The sequence below is a fragment of the Tenrec ecaudatus genome, chromosome 7, assembly GCF_050624435.1.
Source record: "Tenrec ecaudatus isolate mTenEca1 chromosome 7, mTenEca1.hap1, whole genome shotgun sequence".
NCBI classification, from domain to species: Eukaryota; Metazoa; Chordata; class Mammalia; order Afrosoricida; family Tenrecidae; genus Tenrec; species Tenrec ecaudatus.
The window spans coordinates 35658334-35681866 of record NC_134536.1 but is presented as its reverse complement, the minus strand read 5'-3'; the positions used below and the strand labels follow the sequence as shown (position 1 = coordinate 35681866).

Below are 23533 nucleotides of genomic sequence, written 5' to 3'. Positions count from 1 at the left end.
TGGATGAGTGTTGGTGGCCTGCTAAGACAAGCACTGGGTTGCTAACCAGAGAGTCAGCACTGAGAACCCACCAACTTCTTTGCGAAGAAAGGTTAGTTTGTCTGCTCCAGCAGAGAGCTATGGGGCAGTTCCACTCTGCCTTCCACATCTCTAGAATGCTATTATGTGTTGGATTGACTCCATGCCATTGATTGGGGTATGGATTCACTTTTAGCTAATTTATATAACTCAGTAAATGGTGTAATCAATTGACTATCAGTTTTCTCCACATGTTTTAGAATGGTTAGAAGCTTTTTAATCTAGGGATCTCAAGTAGAGATTTTGGCAATCATCTTCGTGTAGTATTTGTAATCATCTTGATGGAGTATTAAGTCACTCAGAAGTATTAGCGTGCACAGGAGCTTATTAATAAACTGGCCTGTGCTTTATTTTTCTTACCTAAATTTTGATTGGAGTACTATTTCAGAGGTAAGCAAAAATCAGAAACCCTGTAAGAGGCTCCAGAAAGAATATATATAAATCAGATTTCTCATTTTACAGATGAGGCGTAAACATCCAATATCAAACTCATTGGCATTGAGCTGATGCCGACTCAATGTGACCCAACAGGACAAAGCAGAAATGCCCTTGTTGGTTTTTTGAGATGGTAACTCTTTATGGGGGTAGAAAGCCTCCTTTCTCCCCAAGAAGTCGCTGGTGGTTTCAAACTGTCGATATGTGGTTATGTGCCCAGGGCACAACCCCTCTGCCATCAGGCCCCTGGAAAGGGAGGTTAAATTATGGGCTTGATACCTTTAGACTGGTGTGTAGCAGATTCTAGGCTCCAGATATTCAAAATTTGTTGTTGTTTTTTCCTATATTGTTAAAATGGAATTGTGGATAAATAGGAGGCTAACTTCCTGGCTGTGTTAGGGTCTCTCTGAAACTAAGCTGTCTGCATTAATATGAAGTCTTTGTTGCCACAGTAATGCTATTTTTCTGATATTTAGGCCCTATCCACACATTCTTTCTACACCAGCAGCTCAAACAATGTCCGCCTATGCAGGCCAGACTCAGTATTCGGGGATGCAGCAGCCAGCCGTCTACACGGCGTACTCCCAGACAGGACAGCCCTACAGCCTGCCAACTTACGGTATTGCATACCTTCCACCTTCTCTCTCTTTGCTGACGAGCAGGGAACCCTGCTGCTTAGAAGTTGTACATAAGTGTCGATCTCTGTTGTAAGTGACAGCTCAAAAGTCAGATCCTCTTACTGATGAAATGGTTTGCACACGCATTTTACACACAGATTTGGGTGTGATGTTGCCAGGCATCAAGACGGAGAGTGGACTTTCACAGACCCAGTCCCCTCTACAGAGCGGGTGCCTCAGCTACAGCCCCGGGTTTTCGACCCCACAACCAGGCCAGACACCTTACTCTTACCAAATGCCAGGTAAGTATTGCCACATGAAAGCCTGCTGGAGGATAGCTCACTCCTTGAATGGGCTTCAGACTTAGGAGCAAACATCCGAAGGACAGTTTTAAATGTTACCATTGCTCACACAATTTTATCACACCCCCGCCTCCCTCCCCCCAAAAGAGATAACTAGGCAGAAACATCATGAAAATAGTTGAACGTAGCTCAAGAGGCATGATCCGTGCCAACTTTAGATAATTAAATTTTCTACCATACAACATCAGCAAGAAACCAAGTCCATGGAAAGCAGCCTCCATGCCAGTGTTCATGAAGCCAGCATGGTAAGCCATGAGCTGGGGGTCTGCTCAGGCTGTGTCAGTGTCATGGAACTGAAAGTAGTATTTTCTTTGCAATGTTCCTTAAGTACTTAAGTCGGTTTGGGTCGTATCTTAATTGAATTAGCGCTTTTGTAAGGCTTGTTTATCTTTTCACGGCTGAGGAGTTTTTGTTCATTCCTGACAATCCTCTATTAATAATCTGTTTTCTCGTAAGTTTTTTTATGTAATTTGAATTCCCCCTCTAAAGTATCTCAATATAGAATCATAATTCGCTTCTTATTTTTGAATCCCCTACAAACTCTGCTCGCTTTTTCTTACTGCGGTTGCAGAAAAATGGTGGCGCCATAACGGGGCAGGAGCCAAGGAAGTCACCCCTTGCCTCAGTTGTCTTTCATTTCCCCCTTGACAAATACATTTCTTAAGGTCACTTTTTTAAAACCTGCCATTGTTTACTTGTCATTGCTTTAATTCAAAAATAAATAAAGGAAATAGAGTCAAGGCCTTCGTAGGAAACTCTAGAAGGGCTGCAAACCCACGCTGTTTCAAGAAGAAATTTCCCTTGTGCCTGGGCCGTAGATCACAGCGCTTTATTCTAACAAAGGGATGGAGGGAAGCAACGAGAGAGGGAGATGCAAACATTAATTCTAAATTAAGACAGTTATTTCAAAAGGTTTGAACAGTGATTTTATAAACACATGCAGTTGGTATGAGGATTTGAAAAGACCCAGTCATTTCCTGGAAGTAGCCTCTGCCCTATTTTATTTTTTAAACACCCCGTTACTTCTTGAGGCCAACCCTAGCTATTCGCTGTGATTGTTTCCAACACTGTTCCAATGCCGTTGAACCAACGTCCTTTCCAGAAGACCTGACCTGCTCTTAAAAGCGGGATCAGGTCAAACCCATGTTCTTCATAAGTCACTCAACTTCACTACCTTAACAATTACAAGAAAATACAAAAAAATGCGAAATGTATTTTCCTCACTGCATTCTGCCAACTGAAATAGTTTGATTGTGGAAGAAGGAGCGCTTTTCAAAAGACACGTTGTGATTGTCATCTCTTGTCTGTCCCTAGGTTCTAGTTTTGCACCAGCCTCTACTATATATGCAAATAATTCCGCTTCCAATGCAACGAATTTCAGTGGTTCCCAGCAGGTATCGTAGCTTTCTGTAATTCTGAATTTTATTTCCATTCCAGATATCTTTAAGTAGTTGAAGTTGACATATAAGTGCATGTGTTCCTAGAATAAGGTTTCAAATTCAGATGGCATTTCAGGATGATAAACACATTACAATGTATGCCCACTGCCATCCACTCTATGTCGACCTCAGAGACAAAGCAGAACTGCTCCTTTGGGTTTCCTAGGATGAAAAACGTTTTTTAATTAATCATTTTATCAGGGAGATCTTATAAATCTTATAACTCAGTTGATTAAGCACACTTGTACCTATGTTGCCATCAACGTTTCCAAAACATTGTCTTTCTACTTGAGCCCTTGATATCAGCTCCTCGTTTTTCCCCTCCTACCTTCGTGAATCCTTGATCGATTATATATTATCATTTCATATCTTACACTATCCAGGGAGCAAAAAGCTTCATCATTCTCTGCAAAGTGATGGTTGGAATTGAATTCTTAGATATTTGTTATTTTGGATCATTTAGGTTTCTTGGTTGCTAAAGTTTTCCCCTTTAGTAATTTAAACTGTGATTATTTTAATAACTTTCTTTGGAACTAGAGAATTTATTACATACTTTCCTGTTATCTGAAAAGATACTAAGCATAATTATATTTTTCTTCATGAAATTTATCATCTAAACAATTAATAGATCAAACTTTTGAAATCTTATGGAACACATTTCTATTCTGACACATGTGGGGCATCATGAGTCAGAATCAAATAGCAACTTGTTCATTCTGTAGACTGTTCACTCATTTGAACTTATATACATTCTTGGGACATCATAACGTCCCTAGGACAGATGCATCAGACATGATTCTTGCCTCATGAGGCTTTCATTGGCTGAGAGGAGCAGCCATTACCCTGGGCACATGCTGTCACATCAGTGCCCCTCAGAGCAGCCCTCTGCACAAGGAAACAACACACTGCCCAGGCCCTCACTGTGCTCCAAGTTGGTGTGGTTAAGCCCATTATTGCAGCCATAGGAGAAATTTATCTTGCAGAGAGTCTTTGTCTTTCTCATGCACCTTCTACTTTATCAACCCTGATGGCCTTTTACAGGGACTAGTATCTCCTGATAACATGTCGAAATTTTGTTAGAAGTCTTACCATCTTTTCTTCTAAGAAGCAATCTAACTGTACTCCTTTCAAGAAAAGTTCCTTTGCAGTCAGCCATGGATTTACCACTCTTTGCCAGCACCGTAGTTCAAATGCATCCATCTCTCTCCAGTATAGGGCAGTTGAAAATACATGTCTTGGGTCAGGTGCAATGTGTAGTATTCAAAGGAACATATTTGCGATTTAACAGTTTCAAAAGGTGTTGTACAGCAGATGTACATCATTTGATTACTTGACAGATTCTTTTACAATCCATGATTGTGGATGCAAGTATATGTGAAATTCTTGACAATTTCAAACTTGTCTCCATTTATCATGGAGTTGCCCATCGGTCCTGTTGTGAAGTTTCATGATGGCGGTGAGTTACAATCTGTCCTTAGGCTGCCATCTTGGATGTTCACCAGCAAGTCCTCTATGTCTTCCTGTCTTTCAGTAAGCACAGTGTTGTCATCTTGGTATTGCTGATTGTAAGTAAGCCTTCCTTTGGTGTAGTCCAGCTTCTTCATGTAGTCCAGCTTCTCAGCTTGAAGGAGTATGGTGATAGGGTAGAACCCTGACACAGCTTTCCTTGTTTAACCAATATTCCCTTTTGTGTTTGAACAATTGCTTATTGGTCTATGTGCATGTACCACATGGGCACTATTAAATGTTCTGAAGTTCCCTCCCCCCACCCCCATAACTATACTGTTACCTGTAGTTTGTTATGGTCCACACACTTGAATGCTTTTATAAAGTCAATAAAACACAAGCAAACATCTTTCTTGAATTCATTGCTTTCAGCCAAAATTTATGACACCATTTATAATAGGCGGCCTTTCATGTCCTCTTCTGAATCTGGCCTGAATTCCAGGCAGCTCCCTGATGAATTTGTCTTTAACCAGTTTGGCTTTTCTCTAATATTAATGATATGATGTGAACATTTCTGCCATCAGTTAGGCCATGTTTCTTTGGCATGGGTACACCTATGGATCCTGCCAGTCATCTGGCCAGGTCGCTGACGTCCAGATTTCCTAGCAAAGACTAATGAGTGTTTCCTGTGCTTCATTCGCTCGTTGAAGCATTGCACTTGGTAGTCTGTCAATGCCTGGAGCCTTGTTTGGGGCTAATGCCTTCAGCGTAACGTGGACCTCTTTCTTCACTACCTCAATTCTTATGCTGCCTGTTGACATGGTTGAGCTTCAAGCATTTCTTTTTGGCAGAGTGACTGCATTCCTACCACCGTCTTTTGATAATTCTTGCAGCGTTCAATATTTTTTTTCCTACAGAATTTCTTTCAGCTTGAGACACGCTGACTGCATCTTCCTTGTTGGCTTTCTAACTCCGGATCTCTGTGCATTTCCTTCTGACAGTCTACTTTGGCTTCCTGAGATGCTCTTTGAAATATTTTGTTCAATGATTTTACTTCATCATTTGTTTCAGGCATCCTACATCCAAAAACAAGTTCCAGAGTCTCATTTCACATCCAATTTGATCTCTTTTTTGCCCCTCCCTCTTATCTTTTTAATGCCCTTTGGCTGTCTTCATGTTGTGAGTATAACCCATACTGCAGGGCATTTTCTTTGAATTGCTTGTAGCTGCATCACCTGGCTTTCTGTCTCTGCCTTCCTGTGGCTCGCTTCCCTCTCTGTGAGTCTTCTGTAAACTTTTCCTAATAGGGACCACAATCATAGACGTAGGATAAACCCTGATCCTGTATGGCATCTTCCTAAACATGATGGTATCTGCAAGATCCTCTTTCAGACAGAGGACAGACACAAATTTTGGAGACACTATTCAACACCTAGAGGGCTCTGGTGATGCGGTAGTTAAGTACTCAGCTACACGTGGGAGGATTTTAGTTCCGTACAGAATACAAAAAATTGCAAGACAGTTCTTCTCTGTCACAAGAAGCTGCTGTGAGTTAGAGTCACCTCTGGTACTCAACACCAACAGTGACATTCAGCCCAGACGTGACCTGTGGTTTTGAATAAGGAATGTGTTTTCTACTCCAGGGCTAAGAAGACACTGTCGAAAGGTTTTCAGTAGGAGAATTTTATAATATAACATAGGTCTTGAAAATATCACTCTGGTTTTGAGTACCTTGGATTAAGCCAAAATGGCTTCATCTTTCTCCCCTGTACACCCTTTAGGCAGATGAAACTATGTGCTGCAGCTGTTGTCCAAGTTCATCAAGCCATTCAGTAGCATGTACATGTATTCAGACAAGCAAGCTCCTGGCCACCACTTGATACCAACTGCCAGGGACCCTGGAGGACAGAGTAGAACTGCACCTGAGCTTCTGAGACTGGCACCCTTTAACGGGGGAGAAAGCACCATCTGTCTCCTACAGAGAGGCTGGTGGTTTCCACTGCTGACCTTGCACTTAGCAGCCCAACACCTAACTACTTCACCACCAGGGCCTCGGCACTTGAACAACACACCCACAAAGTAGCCTCAGCCCTTTCTGATCACGTGAAAGTGAGAGGCTCAGAAATATATGGAGCCAAATTGTAATGTTTCAATACTAGTGATTGATTTGCTGTGATACACACTAGAGGGTCATTTCTCTTAAACGACGTTCATTTCAATTATCGTTTCAGGACTATCCATCTTACACAGCCTTTGGCCAAAATCAGTATGCACAGTATTACTCAGCATCCCCTTATGGAGCATATATGACGTCGAACAACACAGCCGATGGCACATCCTCCTCCACCTCAACCTATCAGTTGCAAGAATCTCTCCCGGGACTGACTAGCCAACCAGGTACAGATCTTCATGCAGGTGAAAGACTTTTGTATGTTTTGCTGTATGTGAATCATGGAGAAATGGACATTTCACAATCATGGTTGTACTGGCATCACTACTATTAGATGCGGCTATTCTAGCATTTCAGTAGATTCTTCCTTTAGTTTAGAAAATCTAAACCTCAAAATGATGATGTATATTTCACATAAATATAAAACCCACCACAATTGATTGGATTCCAATCCATAGCAACCCTATCGCCTAGAGCAGCGGTTCTCAACCTGTGGGTCGCAACCCCTTTGGAGGTCAAATGACCCTTTCACAGGGGTCACCCAATTCATAACAGTAGCAAAATTACAGTTAGGAAGTAGTAACAAAAATAATTTTATGGTTGGGGTTCACCACCACAGGAGGAACTCTATGAAAGGGTCACGCAATTAGGAAGGTTGAGAACCACCGGCATAGAGGAAAATTGCTCCTGTTGAGTTTCTGAAACGTATTGCATGTAGCACACGGTGGATTTGAACCCTAGATCTTGTAATTAGCAGACACTGGTTAATCCACTGCACTGCCAGGTCTCCTTATATATGAATAGAGACATAAATGTACTTTTTACAGGGCTAATTTGTGTGTGTGTGTGTGTGTGTACAACTTAAATCACATATATAAGTGTAGCACTTCCTTCTTTGGGTGCAAATTGTATCCTTGTCTTTGTGGTAGGACTGCGTTATTGCATCACCTTCCTGAGCTCATCCATTGCTCCGCCTGGGACAAGAAGCATTCGTGGCATCGGTGGCATATGGTTGAATACCATTGTCTAATCTGTGCACTTTCATAATCCCTTGTTGCAGGAAGCTTTTCTTTTACTGGTACTGAATTTGCTAACATAGATGCAATACAGCTGAAGCCTTTAAGGAGAAAAGCACGTGTAATTGGGATTTAGTGTTATCCCAGTAATTCCAGAAAGACTTTCTAGGGAAATCACCAAACTGACTCTAAAACTAAAAGTTTTTTTTTAAGGAGCTAGAATAATTCCTTTGAATCTTGAAAAAGGAAGAACAAAGTTCAAGGATGCACGTTAGCTGATTTCAGGGCTTACTATCAAGTCTTGGAATTAACACTTGAGACTATGGTAATAGATACCCCAGAGAGCAATGGAACCAATGAGACAATATAGAAATAGACCTAAAGATGTATGGGACAGCTGATTTTCAACAAAATTCCAACAGCAGCTGACAAATGATCCTGAGATAGTTGTGCAAAAGAAAAAAGGAAAAAAATTGATTCCACTCAACACACACCCTATACAACTATTAATTAATAACAGACCCTAACCTACATGTAAAAACTAAAAAACTTGTAAAAGAAAGCCTGGAAGAAATCTGGTATGATCTTGAATGATATGACACCAAACATACAACCTATAAAAGAAAACAAATGAGAAATTACACAATAAAATTAAGACCTTCACTCTTTGAGAAACATTATGACAAGGAGGAAAGGGACAAACCAAACCATCGATTGGGAGAAAATAGAAAGACTATATAATACATGACTTTTATTGTTTTTTATAATAGTCCTGAAAATTCAATAACTCCCCCCAAAAAAGTTTAAGAGCTTGTGTTACTTAATCCTTAGTCTAAAGAGCTTATCTTCCTGCTTTCACTTATTTGCAACATTCAAATCCAGCTGAGCTTTATTTCTTGCTTTGAAAGGGAAATATGTCATAATTACTGGCAATTCTTTTTACCTGGACCAGTGGGACAAGAGAATGCAATGCTATTAGATGGTCACTTTTGTGTGTCCATTGTGTACCAGGCATGTTGTTAGAAGCTTGCGCTTTCATGGTGAATGAGCTCTCAGCATACTTGTAAATTCCAATTAACCAACAAGGAAAAGAGCATGCGACTACATAACAATTATGTCGAACGTTAAGAAAGGAGAAATGTGGAAGTGCCAACGGTAAAGCCAATTTGGAGAGAAAGAATGAAAATGCCACAAAAATTATACTAAAAAATCAAATCAAATAAAACTTTACAGGACAGAAAGATAGGGTTCTGTCATGAATTGATTCATTGGTAGCGTCAATTCCTTTTCATTGCCTGTACTGAATATCATGTCTAAACTAATTGTAGAACTTAGGAAAATCAGTCTATTATATAGAGTTTGTCTTGGGTTTCCCCGCATCTGGCTTCTTTCCGCCTTAGCTCCCTTTCCAGTTCTCTCTCCTGTAGGCATGCAACCCCTTTTTATTACAGGGCCTTGTTTCTTTAAGGCTTCCTGTGTAGAATTGCTGTCGCCCCTCAGCATCTGAGCATCTGTGCCTTGTTGAGGGCCACGGGCAGAACAAGGTGAATGAGGCACTTGGGGAGCACTCGTTTTCAGGGTCTCTGAATTTTTCACCCTAGACACCTAACTCCCCTTCCTCTGATGCTAGCCCAGTCCTTGCCTACGTTCCCAATCTATCCTGTCCCTCTTTGAGTCACACTTGCATTTCATCCAGATCCTTGCCTTGATTTAAAGAATGAGTGAGTCCCACACCCTTATCTAACAAGTTGTGGTAACAAGATATTTGATACACTACCACACTGAGAATGGCTTTTCCTCATGATGTGTCTGGGGAAATCAGGATAGGATGGCTGCCTTCAAAAACCAAACCACAGAAGACAAGAGACGAAACTGAAGAACGAACAGCACCAACAGGGCAATAAACTTTTTATAATTAGGACAGCGCCTCCCGGTTGCCATCTAGTGCACTTCGCCTTAGGATGGTCCCATGGGTGTCAGAGGGTTTCCAGTGGCTGCTTTTTCAGGAGGTCAACAGGCCTTTCTTCCAAGAGGCCCCTGGGAGAACTTGAATCCCCAGCCTTTTGTTTAAGCAACTCTGTACTTAATCGTTTGAATTAACCCAGTCCCCCCAGGAAAGAACTACTGTCAATGAGGACCATCTCCATAGTCATAGATGGGATATCCTGGGTAAAGCATTGATGAAAAGGTTGGTTTTGCTCCTGGATCTGCAGGAAAGATCTGAATTTCCCAATAGCTGAAGAATAATCAATATTCAGCATTGTTATTTATATTAAAGATACTAAGTGAAATCATAGGTATGATGACATGCAACGTGGAATGTGACACACCAGTGTTTGTCAACAAAATGTTGCCCTGTCTCCAGGTTTCCATTGGTTGTCCACACCCACAAAAAGGATAGGACATGATTTTCAGATTTAATCATATTTCAGATTAGACTTAAAGAAGAATTTATTTCTACATGTCACTCTGTTATTTTCTCAGCCAAAGTCAAAGTAACAAGCATGTCTGGAGCCGGGAGGAATTCTGTGACTCTCCTCCATCCAGCACGTTTAAGTTTGACTTTGCCTTTTACTGATTTGGCATGCATCCAAAAAGAAAATGCATTTGGAACTGTGGGATTTTCCTTTATTATTGATGAAATCTGATGTAGTTAGTTCAAGGGCAGGAAAAGTATATCCCATGGAGTAGCTCTGCATTTTAGACTCAAAACAGAAACCTAAAAATTAAATCCACAGTTTTTCATAAAACCTTCACTGTTGACATCTCCCATTTTTAAAACAAAAACATACCTTATGTTCAATAAGAGACAGCTGGTTTTCTGATTTAGAGATACCCTTAATGAAATAAAGTCGAATCTAAATATCTGGAACTTACAAGGTGCAGTTATTCATTACGGTACCGATTAAAGGGTAATTATTCAATCCTGTATAGTGCTGGCACAGGAAAAAGCTTAAGGCAATCGGTAATAACTGATGTTACTTGGAAATTGCAAATAACTAATGTTCAGTAATGTTCCTAACTAGCTAGTTTGACAATAGATATAAGGAAACACTACTGTGCTAATGAAGAACAGATATTTTAGTTCATTATCTTTGTAAAGATCGTTCTTTGCCTTTTATATAAAGACTACCTCAGGAATATATTTTTGATTTGCATTTGAGAATGTTTTCGGACGGATATGCACATTTAGATGAGAGATATAGTAATAGTGCCTCCCTTTCGAATATCTTAAACATCTTTAAAATTAGAAATGTCCTTGTCCTTTGCCCTGACTCTGTAAACATTACAGTGCATTAGTTCATTGAACTGATCACTGCTTCAGCAATGTAAAAGATACAGTGAGATCATGTCCCTTTTTGAAAAGAAGCCGGTTTCTCAGGCTGAATGCGTCATCTAGTCACGGCTACTTGACTTTGCACATAAAGGTTTGGGGATGGAAAGTGCTCGCTCATCGAATTAAAACAGGAGACTTTAGATGGGAAGGACACACAGCCCACATTTACCTTTTCTGCCAATTTTCTTTTTTTCTCTGCTTTTACACTCATATGTCCATTGCAATGACCTGAGTTGAAATTTGATAGTAGAGAGAGTGGAATTAACAGGTGTCTCTTAAAAATAAAATAAAGTCAACAAATGTTTAATGACAAGTTCAAATTCCTGCCTTGACTCTTTTCTCAAAAGGCAGGAGCTCACTCACTGCCATTGAGTGGATGTTGACTCTTAATAACCTGAGAGCACAGTATAGAACTGGCCCTGTGGGTTTCTGAGACTGCACCTCTTTACAGTAAGTGGAAAGCCTAATCTTTTCCCCTAGCAGCGAGGGCACTATGCCCTTGGGGCTCCTGGGACAAGGTCAGTGTCTGCTCTTGATGAACATGTGCTTTCCCTCTGACCCAGTTTTCCCACTCCTAAATACATGCACACAGCAGGAATGAGGACATGTGCCCATGAAGACATGGACAAGAATGTGTATGGTCACTTGATTCATGAAAGTTCCAAATTACAAATAACCCAAAATATCCATCAAGACAATGGATAGACTAGGATGTAACATGTGGTGTGATAGGATATGATATAATGAAGTTCTAGTCAGATGCCAGATGAGCTCCAAAGGAACTGAGAGGTAAGCATTGGACTGCTCACCGCGGATCCGAAGTTCAGGGCACCTGTTTCTCTGCGAAAGAAAGGTGTGGTTGTCGGCTCCAACAAGGCCTTACAGTCTCAGAAACCCTGTGGGTCAGAATTGACTAGATAGCACGACGTTCTGCAGCTGTTGTTTAGCCACGATGAAGAAAGCAAGTTGCTCTAGTCTTTAACATAGACGAAGCTCAGCCTAATGAACAGTGGATGAGTCAAACACGTAGTTCACTATTATTTGAGAAGACAGGGCAGTGCACACAAAAATGCAGAGCTGATACCAAGGGTTCAAGTAGAAAAAAATGTTTTGAGAATAATGATGGCAACAAATGTAAAAATGTGCCTGACACAGTGGATGGATGTATGGATTGTGGTAAGAGTAGTATGAGCCCCCAATAAAATGATTTTTAAAAAAGAAGAAGACAAACACAAGTAGAGAAGCACAATTTTTCAAACCCTAATGAAAATCTCGATCCAGGGGGGGAAAACGAAGTTTAATAAGCATGGAGTTACCCTTTATAGTTGTCTTAAAAGGCATTGATGTTTACTGCTATCAAAGAATTGTCTGGATTTTATCTACAAAGTCCCCAGTTCTTGAAGCATTTTAAGGTCCATTAGTAACTGGGAGAGGATTGGTGGATACGACGTATGTGCAGTGATTCAAACCCAGACACTTCCTGTGACCACAGCCGCAGGACCCTTCCACTGGCACGCTTTACAAGCACTTGTGTTATCATAGCTGCTGGCTCCCAGATCGTTGGATCCCCAAGTCCCTACCAAGCCCCTGCTTGTGGATCCAGTCTGCTATGCACCACCCACACTTGATCACAAGAACGAGGGGTACAGACTTTGATCCTTCCGCTTGCTCTGCTGAGACGACAAAGCTGTCTTGCAAGGTCAGCATTGTTACGGATCTGTAGTCAATCCAACAGCAGAGTTAACGGAATGCTGTCCATAAGCTTTTTAAAAACTTAATGATGAAGTGAAAGTTTGAATTAGTACTTTATTTCTAGTAGAGCATTTGATTTTCGGAATAATAGTAGGAAAATACTGTTTCAGAAATAATGTTCAAAATAGTTCTCGACGTCTGTGTGGTTCAAGTTCATGTGTGTTCAGATACCCCAAGTCTCATTGTTTAATGCCTATTTGAGCAAGCTGAAACCTGGTTCGCTGTAACCCACTGCCTTTGAATCAATTCCGATGCCTCTCATTGCTCAAGGAAAGAGTACAATTGTGCCTGTGGGTATCGTAGGCTGTAAATTTTTACAGGAGCAGAAAAACCCTTCTTTCTCCGGCAGGCACCTGCCTGGTGGTCTCAAACTGCTCACTTTGCAGTGACCAGGTCAGCGCAGAGCCCACTCCACCGTCCGGGCCTCGGGTCTGCTACAGATGGGGCTGACTTCAACTTCATGATCGAGGGAGTTTACTATTCCGCTATTGACAGTAAATAGCAGAGTCCCGTGTGGTGAATGGTGCTAGAAGTGTTTGAGGAGCAAGTACTATTTGTAGCACAGACATTTTGTGTACTTTTTCACGTTGACTCTGTCCCAACATGCAGCATTTCCCAAGGAAAATGCTGTAGTCCACAGAAAGAAAAGGCACGTGCTTCTGGAAATTACCGCCTATTTCTATAATGAATCTAACTCTGTGTCTATATATTGCGAATGCATATGATATGTTAGACAACTGTTTGCAAAGATGGATGTCAGAGAATATTTTGTTTGCTATGCGAGTATTTTGGGACTTAGATTCATAGTTGCTAAATTTGACTTCTTTATCCCTTGTCATTATCATCGATAACCTATTGCTATGGAACAGCTTTTAAATGTGCTTTGGAGATTTTTTAATCCCAAACTCTGTGAAGCTCTTGATTTTTCCCTCTTAGGAGAGGACAGTGTGTGAAATGTACTAGCTTCTGGGGTGTTTCTACCAGACAGCTGGTTGTCTTTCAAATGTGAACCAGTTACTTAGAGAAAATGGTGCTTCACAGACGAAATATATTTACTAGAAGTAGTCATCATGGGAACTTCAGTGAATCACATTTAAAAATCGTTACCATCGAGTTGATTCTAGCTCAAGGGACATTACATGATGGAGTAGAACTTCACCAGGTGGTTTCTAAGGCTGCAACTGCCGTCACCCCTTTCACCTGTCCTGTTGGGTTCACACCACCATTGGTGCCTCAGTTAGCAGCACCATGCTTTAACCACTGCGACATCAGGCTTCTCCATGTTTTTCCAACTCAAATGTAATGCATGTAAAATTAATTGTGAATTAGTACAAAAATATAAATTCATTCGGCTCAGATAAATTATATAAGCTTTTTATTCTAATTGATGTTGCATATTCTTCTCAGTAGAATACAAAGCCACATCCTCAGTGGATGGAGATTCAAATTTGAATTTCACTTTACTGGATTCAAAGGTACCTATGTAAAAGGAATTGTTTTTTAGAACATCTCTGGGGAAAAAATAGTATCTAAATGTGTCCCAGAGGACCCCTGGTGGTGTAGTGGTTACGTGTTGGGCTGAGATCAGCGTGATCGGCAGTTAGAATCCAGCAGCAGATTTGAGGAAGAATGACTGAGCTTTCCATTCCCGTCAGCAGTGACAGTCTCAGAAACCCACAGGGGACGCTATGAGTCAGCTTTGACGGTTGGCAGCAAGTTCGGACATGTTTCTAATTTGTTCAGGTTTGTTTACATTAACATCTGCTTGCCAGCTTTCAGGGTTTTTATACTTCCCTTGTATTAATTAATTAATTTATTAATTTATTTGATACTAAAGTTTTATGAGAAAGCATGATAGTCATGATATTTTTTTATGTTTCACACTGGTATAATTTGAATTGAATGCATTTAGTCATCTGAATCTTCTAGACGTCTCACCTTCTACCTATAATTTAATAAACATAAGCCAAGCTCATTCCTTTCCATAATTCAAAAGGAAGTTGCAATTCCTGAGCTTTCGATATGCAAAGAAACTGATTCAGAATTATTGTGTAAAACACTGAAGGTTATAGAACAAGTCTGATTTCAACTTTTGTCACTCTGTATTTTACTGCTGCCTTGTTAGGTTTATAACTTTATAGCAGGCTTATAACTTTATAACCTGTTTCGCCATTACTTTTAAACATATAAAAATCTTAGACTTCCATGGAACATGACGAAGCCAGGTGGACAAAAAGCCAGAAATTGAGCTTGTGGCCTGGGTGTGGGGTAGAGATATGTGCACTGTCACTTGCATCTGCACAGGAGTGGGCTAGGTAACCCAGATGCATGAAGTGAGAAGAAGGGCGATAAAAGTGTGGAAGTCTGGTCAGGACATGTATCTGAGAAGTGAGGAGGACCGTGAAGCCATGTCTCCCAGAGACAGGACCAGAGAGAGAGATGCCAGGACGGGCAGAATTGGGTCAAACAGAGCACGGAGGTTCGGGAAACAGGACAGAGCGTGGCTGCTGCATGTATGAATTAGCCAGTTGTGAGAGACTCTTAGTAAGAGTTTCAGTCGTGTTTTGATAAGCAAAGGCTAGATTACAACAAGCATGATATCAGGAAATAGAGACAAATGTATTGTGTCTGATACTGTATCCGCTGACCCTGCATGGCTATTGTGCACTTGTGATGCAGCAACTGTAGGGTTAGCACACCTCTCATTGTAAGAAACATCCTGGATTTCAAAGGTGTGGTTTCAAAAAAACCCTTACAAAGTCTTGATTATAATTTTTATACTGATCACATGTTGAAATGATGATATTTTCACTATAGGCTCCATGAAAATACATGAACAGAATTAATTCTACATTTTTTGTTTTACTTTTCTAATATGATACCTGGAAAAAAATTATATTATGTATGTAGTCGCTTTTGTGGCTCACGTGATATTTCTATTGGACAACTCTGCCGTGAATTATTCTGTTAAGAAATCTGATTTTAAAAGAGGAGGTGGAAAGTGGGTAGTGTCTAGGTCGAAGGTGGGGCCAAGCAGAACAGATTTTTAATTTATCGATTGCCCTGGAAAGGCAGAGAGTGAAGGGAAGGTGCAAGAGGGCGTGCCTAATGGAGCAGAGCCCCTAGGAGATGGGGCTGGAGGGACACGTTTGCAGGTGGAAAGACATTATTGACCTGGTAGAAAACATCTGATCCTCTGATTCAGAGTGAGAATTGAGCACAGACCTAAGTGTGGATAAACATGTAGGTCAGGTAGAGACAGACCTCAAAGGCACATGGAGTATAAAACAATGCCAAGTTGAATACTTTCTATAGATTAAAACTAGTGGGGATTTGTGGAATTTCAGAGGGATTAACTTTAGCCTTCAAGATTGCTGCTGCCACATCTGAAATTTGCAGAGTTCAACTAGATTAACGCCTAAGTCTCCCTGGTTCAAATACTGTATGAAATATTTACTGTCATTATTTTGCTTCAGTTGGAATTGTATTTGTGATCAATATCTTGTCATAAGGAGGTCTCTGGTTTATAGAAAGTTGTTAAGATACACAATAATGAATAACACCTGGCGGGGTGGGGGGGTGTGGAGTGCTATTTTTGACACAAGCTCTGGTTCTTTACAGGAGAATTTGATACGGTTCAGAGCCCCTCCACGCCCATCAAAGATCTTGATGAGAGGACGTGTAGGAGTTCTGGGTCGAAGTCCCGCGGAAGAGGACGGAAAAACAATCCCTCTCCGCCTCCCGATAGTGACCTCGAGGTATGCCTGCTCATCCTGAACGTGTGCAGTTCAACTTTTATCTTATGGAATAAAACCTTGTTTTCAAGACCCACCGCCAGATGAGCGGACGCAATGGCTGCGGCATTCAATTCCAGCCTGCGAACAACTGTGAGGGGGGCAGCGGCGCGCCAATGTCGGGGCTCCATGACTCAGAACCAACAGATGGCACTTAACCACCACCCAGTTTCACAGATTCTCAAACTTATAAACATGTGTCATGAGTTGAGTGCGTGTTCCTTTCAGTAGTCATGTAACGAAGGGGGAGTTCAGCATCTCCTCCATGACAAGGTTGAAAGCAATAATGCAAGCGATTTAAATAAAAAGTCATCGTAAGTCATTATGTGCGGGTCGAACACAGCTGCTGGCCTAACCCAATTTAAGGGCCCAAATTTTGCAATTTCTTTTTTGGGAGTTAGTCTTTGCATCTCTAAATTTTGTGAATCCATGAGATAGAAACTTTACAGTACACAGAATTCCAAACATAGATGTTTGATCTATCCTGAAATTTAGACATGTGGTTTTGATATGCATGGTTTTATTCCTATCATCATTTTGGCTTTTCAGGCTTTTTGATGGTTAAATCTGACACATTTGAAGACAAAAATGACACAGTAAAATAATATGTGTCTATAAAACAGTATCGTGATTTCTGTTTTCTTAACATGTTTTCATTCATTTCTGGTGTGTTATCTTGTATGTCGCAGCGTGTGTTTGTCTGGGACTTGGATGAGACCATCATAGTTTTCCACTCGTTGCTCACAGGCTCTTACGCACAGAAGTACGGCAAGGTAAGGAATCAAAAGTCAGCCTCCCCCCTGACTCTTATCTGAACTTCATTTCCCAGGAAAACCGATGGTCATTAAAAAGACTAAGTGGTTTTATTAAAGTTTATCGAATGTGTTCTTGATTATTTATTTGCAGTGGATCATGGTTCTTTGATGTAAACAACATTAGAATTGGATTTTTCTTCCCCTTTTTCCTTCCTATTGACTGTTTTCTGCATCAAGACCAAGAATCTTACTTATATATAATTATTTTAGAAGAATTGTACATTCAAATGGGCTTTGGAACATGAAATCATACATATTTTCGACTAAGGACATTTCCTACATAAGCTAGAATCGACTTGATAGCAGTGAGTCTGTTTTTTTAAGAAGGGCACTTTAAGAAATTGTATGATATAATTTTTTGGCTTTAGAATGCCATTTAAAATAAGCAAGGCATTAGTATCATCCTTTGAAAAAATGAATCCATTTAAGAGCTGGGTGGTATCATTACTTCTCTCCTATATATTTGTCCTTGTTTTCATCGTTAGCTTCTTATAGTAGTGCTGTGCGGTATAAAGGCTTTTGCAAATACTCATACGTAGAAAACAGAGTCTTCTGCTAGAAACATGTTCTTTCCAGCCAAGTTGCTAAGACCTTTACTCTGTGGATCTAACAATAGTCTGTGGAGAACCTGTTGACTTGTTTGGTTTTGCCTTATTCTAAGTTGTGCTTCCTTCACATATCGCACTTAACCACAGACAACTCACATCCAGTCAGTGCTGACGCATGGCAACCCTACATCTATAGCGCAGAGCGGAGCTGCTCGTTAGGGCTTCTGAGGCTGTCAGTCTTGACTACAGACACAGCCTCATCTTTCTCCCACGAAGCAGCTGGTGCAGTCGAACTGGGGGCCTTACAGTTAGTTACCAACTTGTAAATGACTAGGCCACTACCGCTCCCACAAAAGTGTATTTCTATGTCTTCCTAGGTGTAACATCGTACATTCTTTGGTAGTACATCCTATCCATTCAATATGTAGTTTTCAAAAGTATGTCAAGAATCTTCCTCAAGTAAACTATGAATTGCATCAAGCACTTCTTCCTATGTTTTGCTCTTGGTGACTCGGCATTGTCATTTGCCTTTTAGAATAAGTAAGAGATGTTGCTAACAGATATGACAAGTAAAAATGTTAACTATTATTTTCAGGAAAGACATCTAGACCCTTTATTGTACTCACTATCATCTAAAATGGTGGTCGCTCAAGTGGGATTTTTGAATATTTTCTAGAGTTATATAAGATGCTCCATTGTGATAGGAAAAGAAAATATAAGATCACGTCTATTGTTTCATAATGCACAGACTTTGTAAATGCATATATTATTATAATCTAACATATATATAATTTACACTCAAATTCGTAATAGTGATGAAGTATCCACTGTAAAATTTCTAGATAATGATTTAAAGTATTGGCTTTGTCTAGGATACACAAAGCATTGTCAGGGTCCACAGTGAAATGTTCTCCTGAACCATTTTAATGCTTTTGTGTAGCTAAGTTTCATAGTACATATATACTTAACTTAAGTAACCAAATTAAACACATGAATTCATGTACCTGGCTTCAAGATAATCACCATTAGAAACAATAGCTAAAATTCAGCGTTCCCTCAAATGTGCCAAATTAAAGATGGAATTCATCATTGGAAATTACTTTTGGATTTCAAATATATCTCTTGTCTTCAAACCTTCAACCTTTAATGGTATTTTTTTAATTTTGTAAAACAGTAGGATCATTTGGACCCATAGAAGTATGTAAAGAGCATGGTAAAATGCTATTATACATTAAAATTTTTTCCCAACATGATAAAGCAAATAAATTGCTTTCCTGCGGGCCTTATACTCATATATTGGCTCAAAGTGGCTCCCAAAGCAAAAGGAAGAGATAAAATAAGGCTCCTATACCCAATTTTTCCTAACGCTGTACCCATCCATTATCCCTGATATCAACTGTCACTCCTTCCTGTAGTATATATAGTCTTCCATGTCGCTGCAGTGTTTCACAGAACTCACAAACTGGTCAGGAAAAGGCACAAGTGTTAGGGATGCTGTTCAGTCTCAAATCCAATGTTCAGCTGTCTCTCTGGGGGATCCACCTTACCAGTCAGCCTAGGGAAACCAGCGAAATCAAAGGCCACACCTCAAGTCCCCAGACCTGAGGTCAGGCAGAGGCTCGCCAGATACAGGACACAGAGCAAAAGAGGGACCATTCCTAAGGTGAAAGCAGGTCTTGTTTGCTCTACTCGCTCATCTGAGAAAGGGGAGCTAGTGATGCACAGTTGGCTTTGGTGGAGGTGTGGTTTTGCCTTCTGAAGAACATGCCCCCAAGGAAACACAAAGAGAAGAGACTTGAGTCAGACCCTCTCATAAGTCGGGGACCCTGAATATATTCCACCTCAATCCTGTATGATTAGCATGCCAGATAATGCCCTTGGAAAGGGATCCTAGCCACTGGGGTGGAAGCTTGAGTTCACAATGCATCCAAAGCGGAGGACTCTGGTTGCAAGTGCCATATTAAGTAATTGACAACATCTCACTGTTATTACTCACTTTCAGATACATTTTATCATTTAATCCTCAGAAGTACTGCATTGCAATTTGTGATCCAAATTTTATTAGTGGAACACCTAGATAATAAAGGTTTCACTAATCCTTCTTGGGCTGCAAAATAATAAATACTGGGATGTGTACTAGAAACCACATCAGTCCTTCAGGACACATTCTGTTTCTGTGCTACAATTACTGAAAGAGTTATGTCTTAGTGATGTAGTGCTGCTGTAACAGAGACACCACAAGCAGATGACATTAAGAGGCATGCATTTATTTTTTTCGGTGTATGCATCTAAAGGTTCTAATATGGAGTACGGGCTCTGGGGGAAGGCTTTCCCTCTCTGTCACCCCTGGCCATGATCCTTGTTGCATTCCACATTGGTGGGCCTGACATACCTTAGAGATCTCCGTGTGACCTAGCATTAGCCGGTTAGTTCTAGAAAGTTCCCTGAGCCAGAGTAGATGTTTGCTCTCTCACTCTCTCCTCTCTTGCTTGCTTCACTCTCCTTTTGTTTCTTGTGAGATGAAAGGGGATACAGACCGTCGCTCAGGGAAACTCCCCGGACATTGGAGTAGGGCTGGACTTGATTAAGGCTGTTGTATTGCACCATTTGTCTGTCAGTTTGTCTGACCCCGGTGTCTTAAGTGTTTCTATGATGCTGGAAGCTTTGTCACTGGAGTTTCCAACACCAGCTGGGTCACCCAAGGAGAGCAACGTTCAGGTGAGCTTTCAGACTGCAAAGACACTGGCTGTCCACCTCGTAGCCACTGAGTACCATTGTCAGAGTTTGTGCCAGAAGATGAACCTTTCGGGGTGGAAGGCACTGAACGTTTCACTGAGTAAGAGCTGCCTCCTCAAAGTAGAGTTGGCCTGAATGACATGGATGGAGCAACGCTCTTGGGACCTTGATTTGCTGACAGAGTGTGACTCACAATGAGAAGAAACAGCTGCAAACATCCATCACCAATTAGAGGTGGAATGTACGCAGTGTGACTTTAGGAAGATTGGAAGTGAACAAAACTGAAATGAACCTCCTAAAGATCAATAGCTTCCTGGGCATCAGGGAGCTGAAATAGACTAATCTTGGCCATTTTAGATCAGAAACTCAAATGGATTACTATGCCTTGTATGACAAATTCAAGAGGAAGGACATTGAATTCGTTGTCAAAAAGCACATTTCAAGATCCATTTTAAAGTACTGTGCTGTCTGTGATATTTATACGCCTACAAGGAAGTCCAGTTCTTACAACTATTACTCAAATTTATGCACTGACCACTAAAAGTAGTAAATGAGAAATTAAAGAATTTGATCTTGTTTGTCTTCCATCTGAAAATTGGCCAAACATGCAATCAGGATGCATTGATATATATTGACAGTTTGAATACTAAAGTTGGAAACAAAGAGGAAGAAATAGTTATTGTAAAATAATACTTTTATGGTAAAAACCAAGCAGGAAATCATGATAGAATTTCGCAAAATTAACAACTGTTTCACTGCAAACACTTTTTAAAAATCAATATAAGCATCAACTAACTATATATATGTACTTCACCAGATGGAATACAAAAAAATTCTTCAAACCAATCTCACTGCTACTGAGTTGATGCTGACTCATATAGAACCCAAAAGACAGGGTAGAACTGCCCCAGTGAGTTTCTAAGATTGCAATCATTTCCAGTGGTAGAAGGAGCCATCTTTAACCCTGTGAGTGACTACTGGTTTCCAACTGCTGACCCTTGCAGATTGCAGCCCCACGCATAACCATTATGCCACCAGGGATCCTGGAGATTAAATGCACAAGAATCAAACTTACTACCTCTGTGGGAAAAGAGGACGGAGGAGCTCAACATCAGCAGCCAAAATAAGACCTGGGGCTCACCGTGTAACTGCCCTTCAATTGCTCATTTGTAAGTTAAAGTTGAAGTTGAAGAACAAGCAAACAAGGTCATAAGAGCCAAAATACGACATAGACTATATACCACCTGAATTTCAGAAACTTCTCAAGAATAGGTCAGAGTCATTGAGCAATAGACAGAAAGTCTGATGTGCTGTGGGAATGACATCAAGAACATCATAAATGAAGAAAGCAAATGGTCATTAAAAAGAGGCAGAAAGAAAACATCAAAGTGAGTATAGAGAAGCCTCAGAAACTTGCTCTTAATCATGGAAGAGCTAAGGCTATTCCGTATAAGATAGGGTGAAGCAAGAGAGCTGAACAAAAAACTTCAATTCTTGAGAAGACCGAGCATAATAATATAATGAATTGTCCAAACATTTTGGAAAACCAAAAAAGAAAAAATGTAAGTCTCAAGTTGTAATTTTAAAAGATTGCATGGGCGAAATATTAAATAGTGCAGAAATTGTCAAAAGAAGAGAGAAGGAATCCACAACCACTGTACCAAATGCAACTGGCTGACATGCAACCATTCCAAGATGTAGCACATGACTGAGTCAGTGGTACAGAAGGCAGCTGCACGGGAGATGTTAGAAAGCAAAAAGTAAGGCTCCAGGGATTTATGGAATACCAAAAGAAAATACAACTCAATGTAAAGTGAACAAAAAAGGTTTCCAAAGGCTGATGAAGCCCTGGAAGCACTTGTCTAAGCCAGTTGTCTGGACAACCGATTGTAAGAGATGCATATTTGTACCCAGCCCAATGAAAGGGGACCCAACAGAATGTGGGAGTTACCAAACAATATCATTATTTTCACATTTTGCAGAAGATGATTCAACAGTCATTTCAGCTGTAGAAATTTAAGCCAGATTTAGAAGAAGGACACAGAACAAGAGAAATCTTTATCTGAGAGATCCTGGCTGGAAGCAGAGAGCACTAGAACGATTTTGTTTTCCTTTTTCCCTTTATCGACCGTGCAAAGCAATTCACTTGTGTGAATTATAACAAACTATGGTTATTGTTAAGAAGAATGGGGATTTCAGAATGATTCATTCTTTGCTTGTGCAGAGCTAGTCCATAGATCAAGAGATAGTCATTGATCCATAGATGGTTTGAAATCAAGAGAGTTATGCATCCAGGTTGTATCCTTTCATGATACTTAATTTATTCTGCATGAGGCCCATATAATCCGAGAAGCTGGATTCGATGATGGCAAAGGCAGCATTAGAATTTGACAAAGGCTTTTGAACCACCTGCAATATGTAGATCGCACATCTTGCTTACTGAAGGTGAGGAGGATTTGAAGTACATGCTAATGAAGATCAGGGACTGCAGCCTTCAATGTGGATTACAACTGAAAGTAAAAAAAAGCTAAGTATTTACAACTGGATTAACAGGTAACATGATGGATGAATAGAGAAAAGCTTGAAGTTGTGAGGGATTTAATCTTTCTTGGATCCATAATCCACGCTCTCAGACACAGCAGTCAAGAAATGAAATGATGTTTTGCATTGGTGGAGCCTCGAGAGCATGGTGGTTATGGTGTTGCGCCACTTGCTCCGCACTCAACAGTTTAAAACCCCAGCTGCTCCTCGTAAGAAGGATACGCTCCCACAAGGAATCACCATCTCAGAAAACCCCAGGGACAGGTCTACTCTTTCCTGTACAATTGCTCGGAGTCCACATTGACTGGATGGAAGTGGGTTGTGCTGCATTGAGTAGATCTGCTGCATGGCACTCTCTAAAGTATTGAAGCGCAATTATGGTGCTTGGAGGAGTACGGTGCACCTGACCTAAGACATGACATTTCACATGTATATGGAAATAAGATA

At 40.5% G+C, this 23533-nt stretch overlaps 1 protein-coding gene across 10 annotated transcripts in view; it reads left to right on the top strand.

The window, feature by feature from the left end:
• The window catches only part of EYA4 (EYA transcriptional coactivator and phosphatase 4), a 287674-nt gene that overhangs the window by 229244 nt on the left and 34897 nt on the right, over positions 1–23533 (top strand). For 5 of the 10 annotated variants that reach the window (XM_075554523.1, XM_075554517.1, XM_075554518.1 and 2 more), the window contains 6 exons: positions 990–1132; positions 1289–1432; positions 2807–2886; positions 6609–6792; positions 16274–16410; positions 17136–17219. In XM_075554523.1, coding sequence (XP_075410638.1) covers positions 990–1132; positions 1289–1432; positions 2807–2886; positions 6609–6792; positions 16274–16410; positions 17136–17219 — 772 coding nt within the window. The remainder of the gene's footprint in view (positions 1–989; positions 1133–1288; positions 1433–2806; positions 2887–6608; positions 6793–16273; positions 16411–17135; positions 17220–23533) is intronic. The other 5 variants (XM_075554521.1, XM_075554524.1, XM_075554520.1 and 2 more) reach the window with 2 other exon arrangements.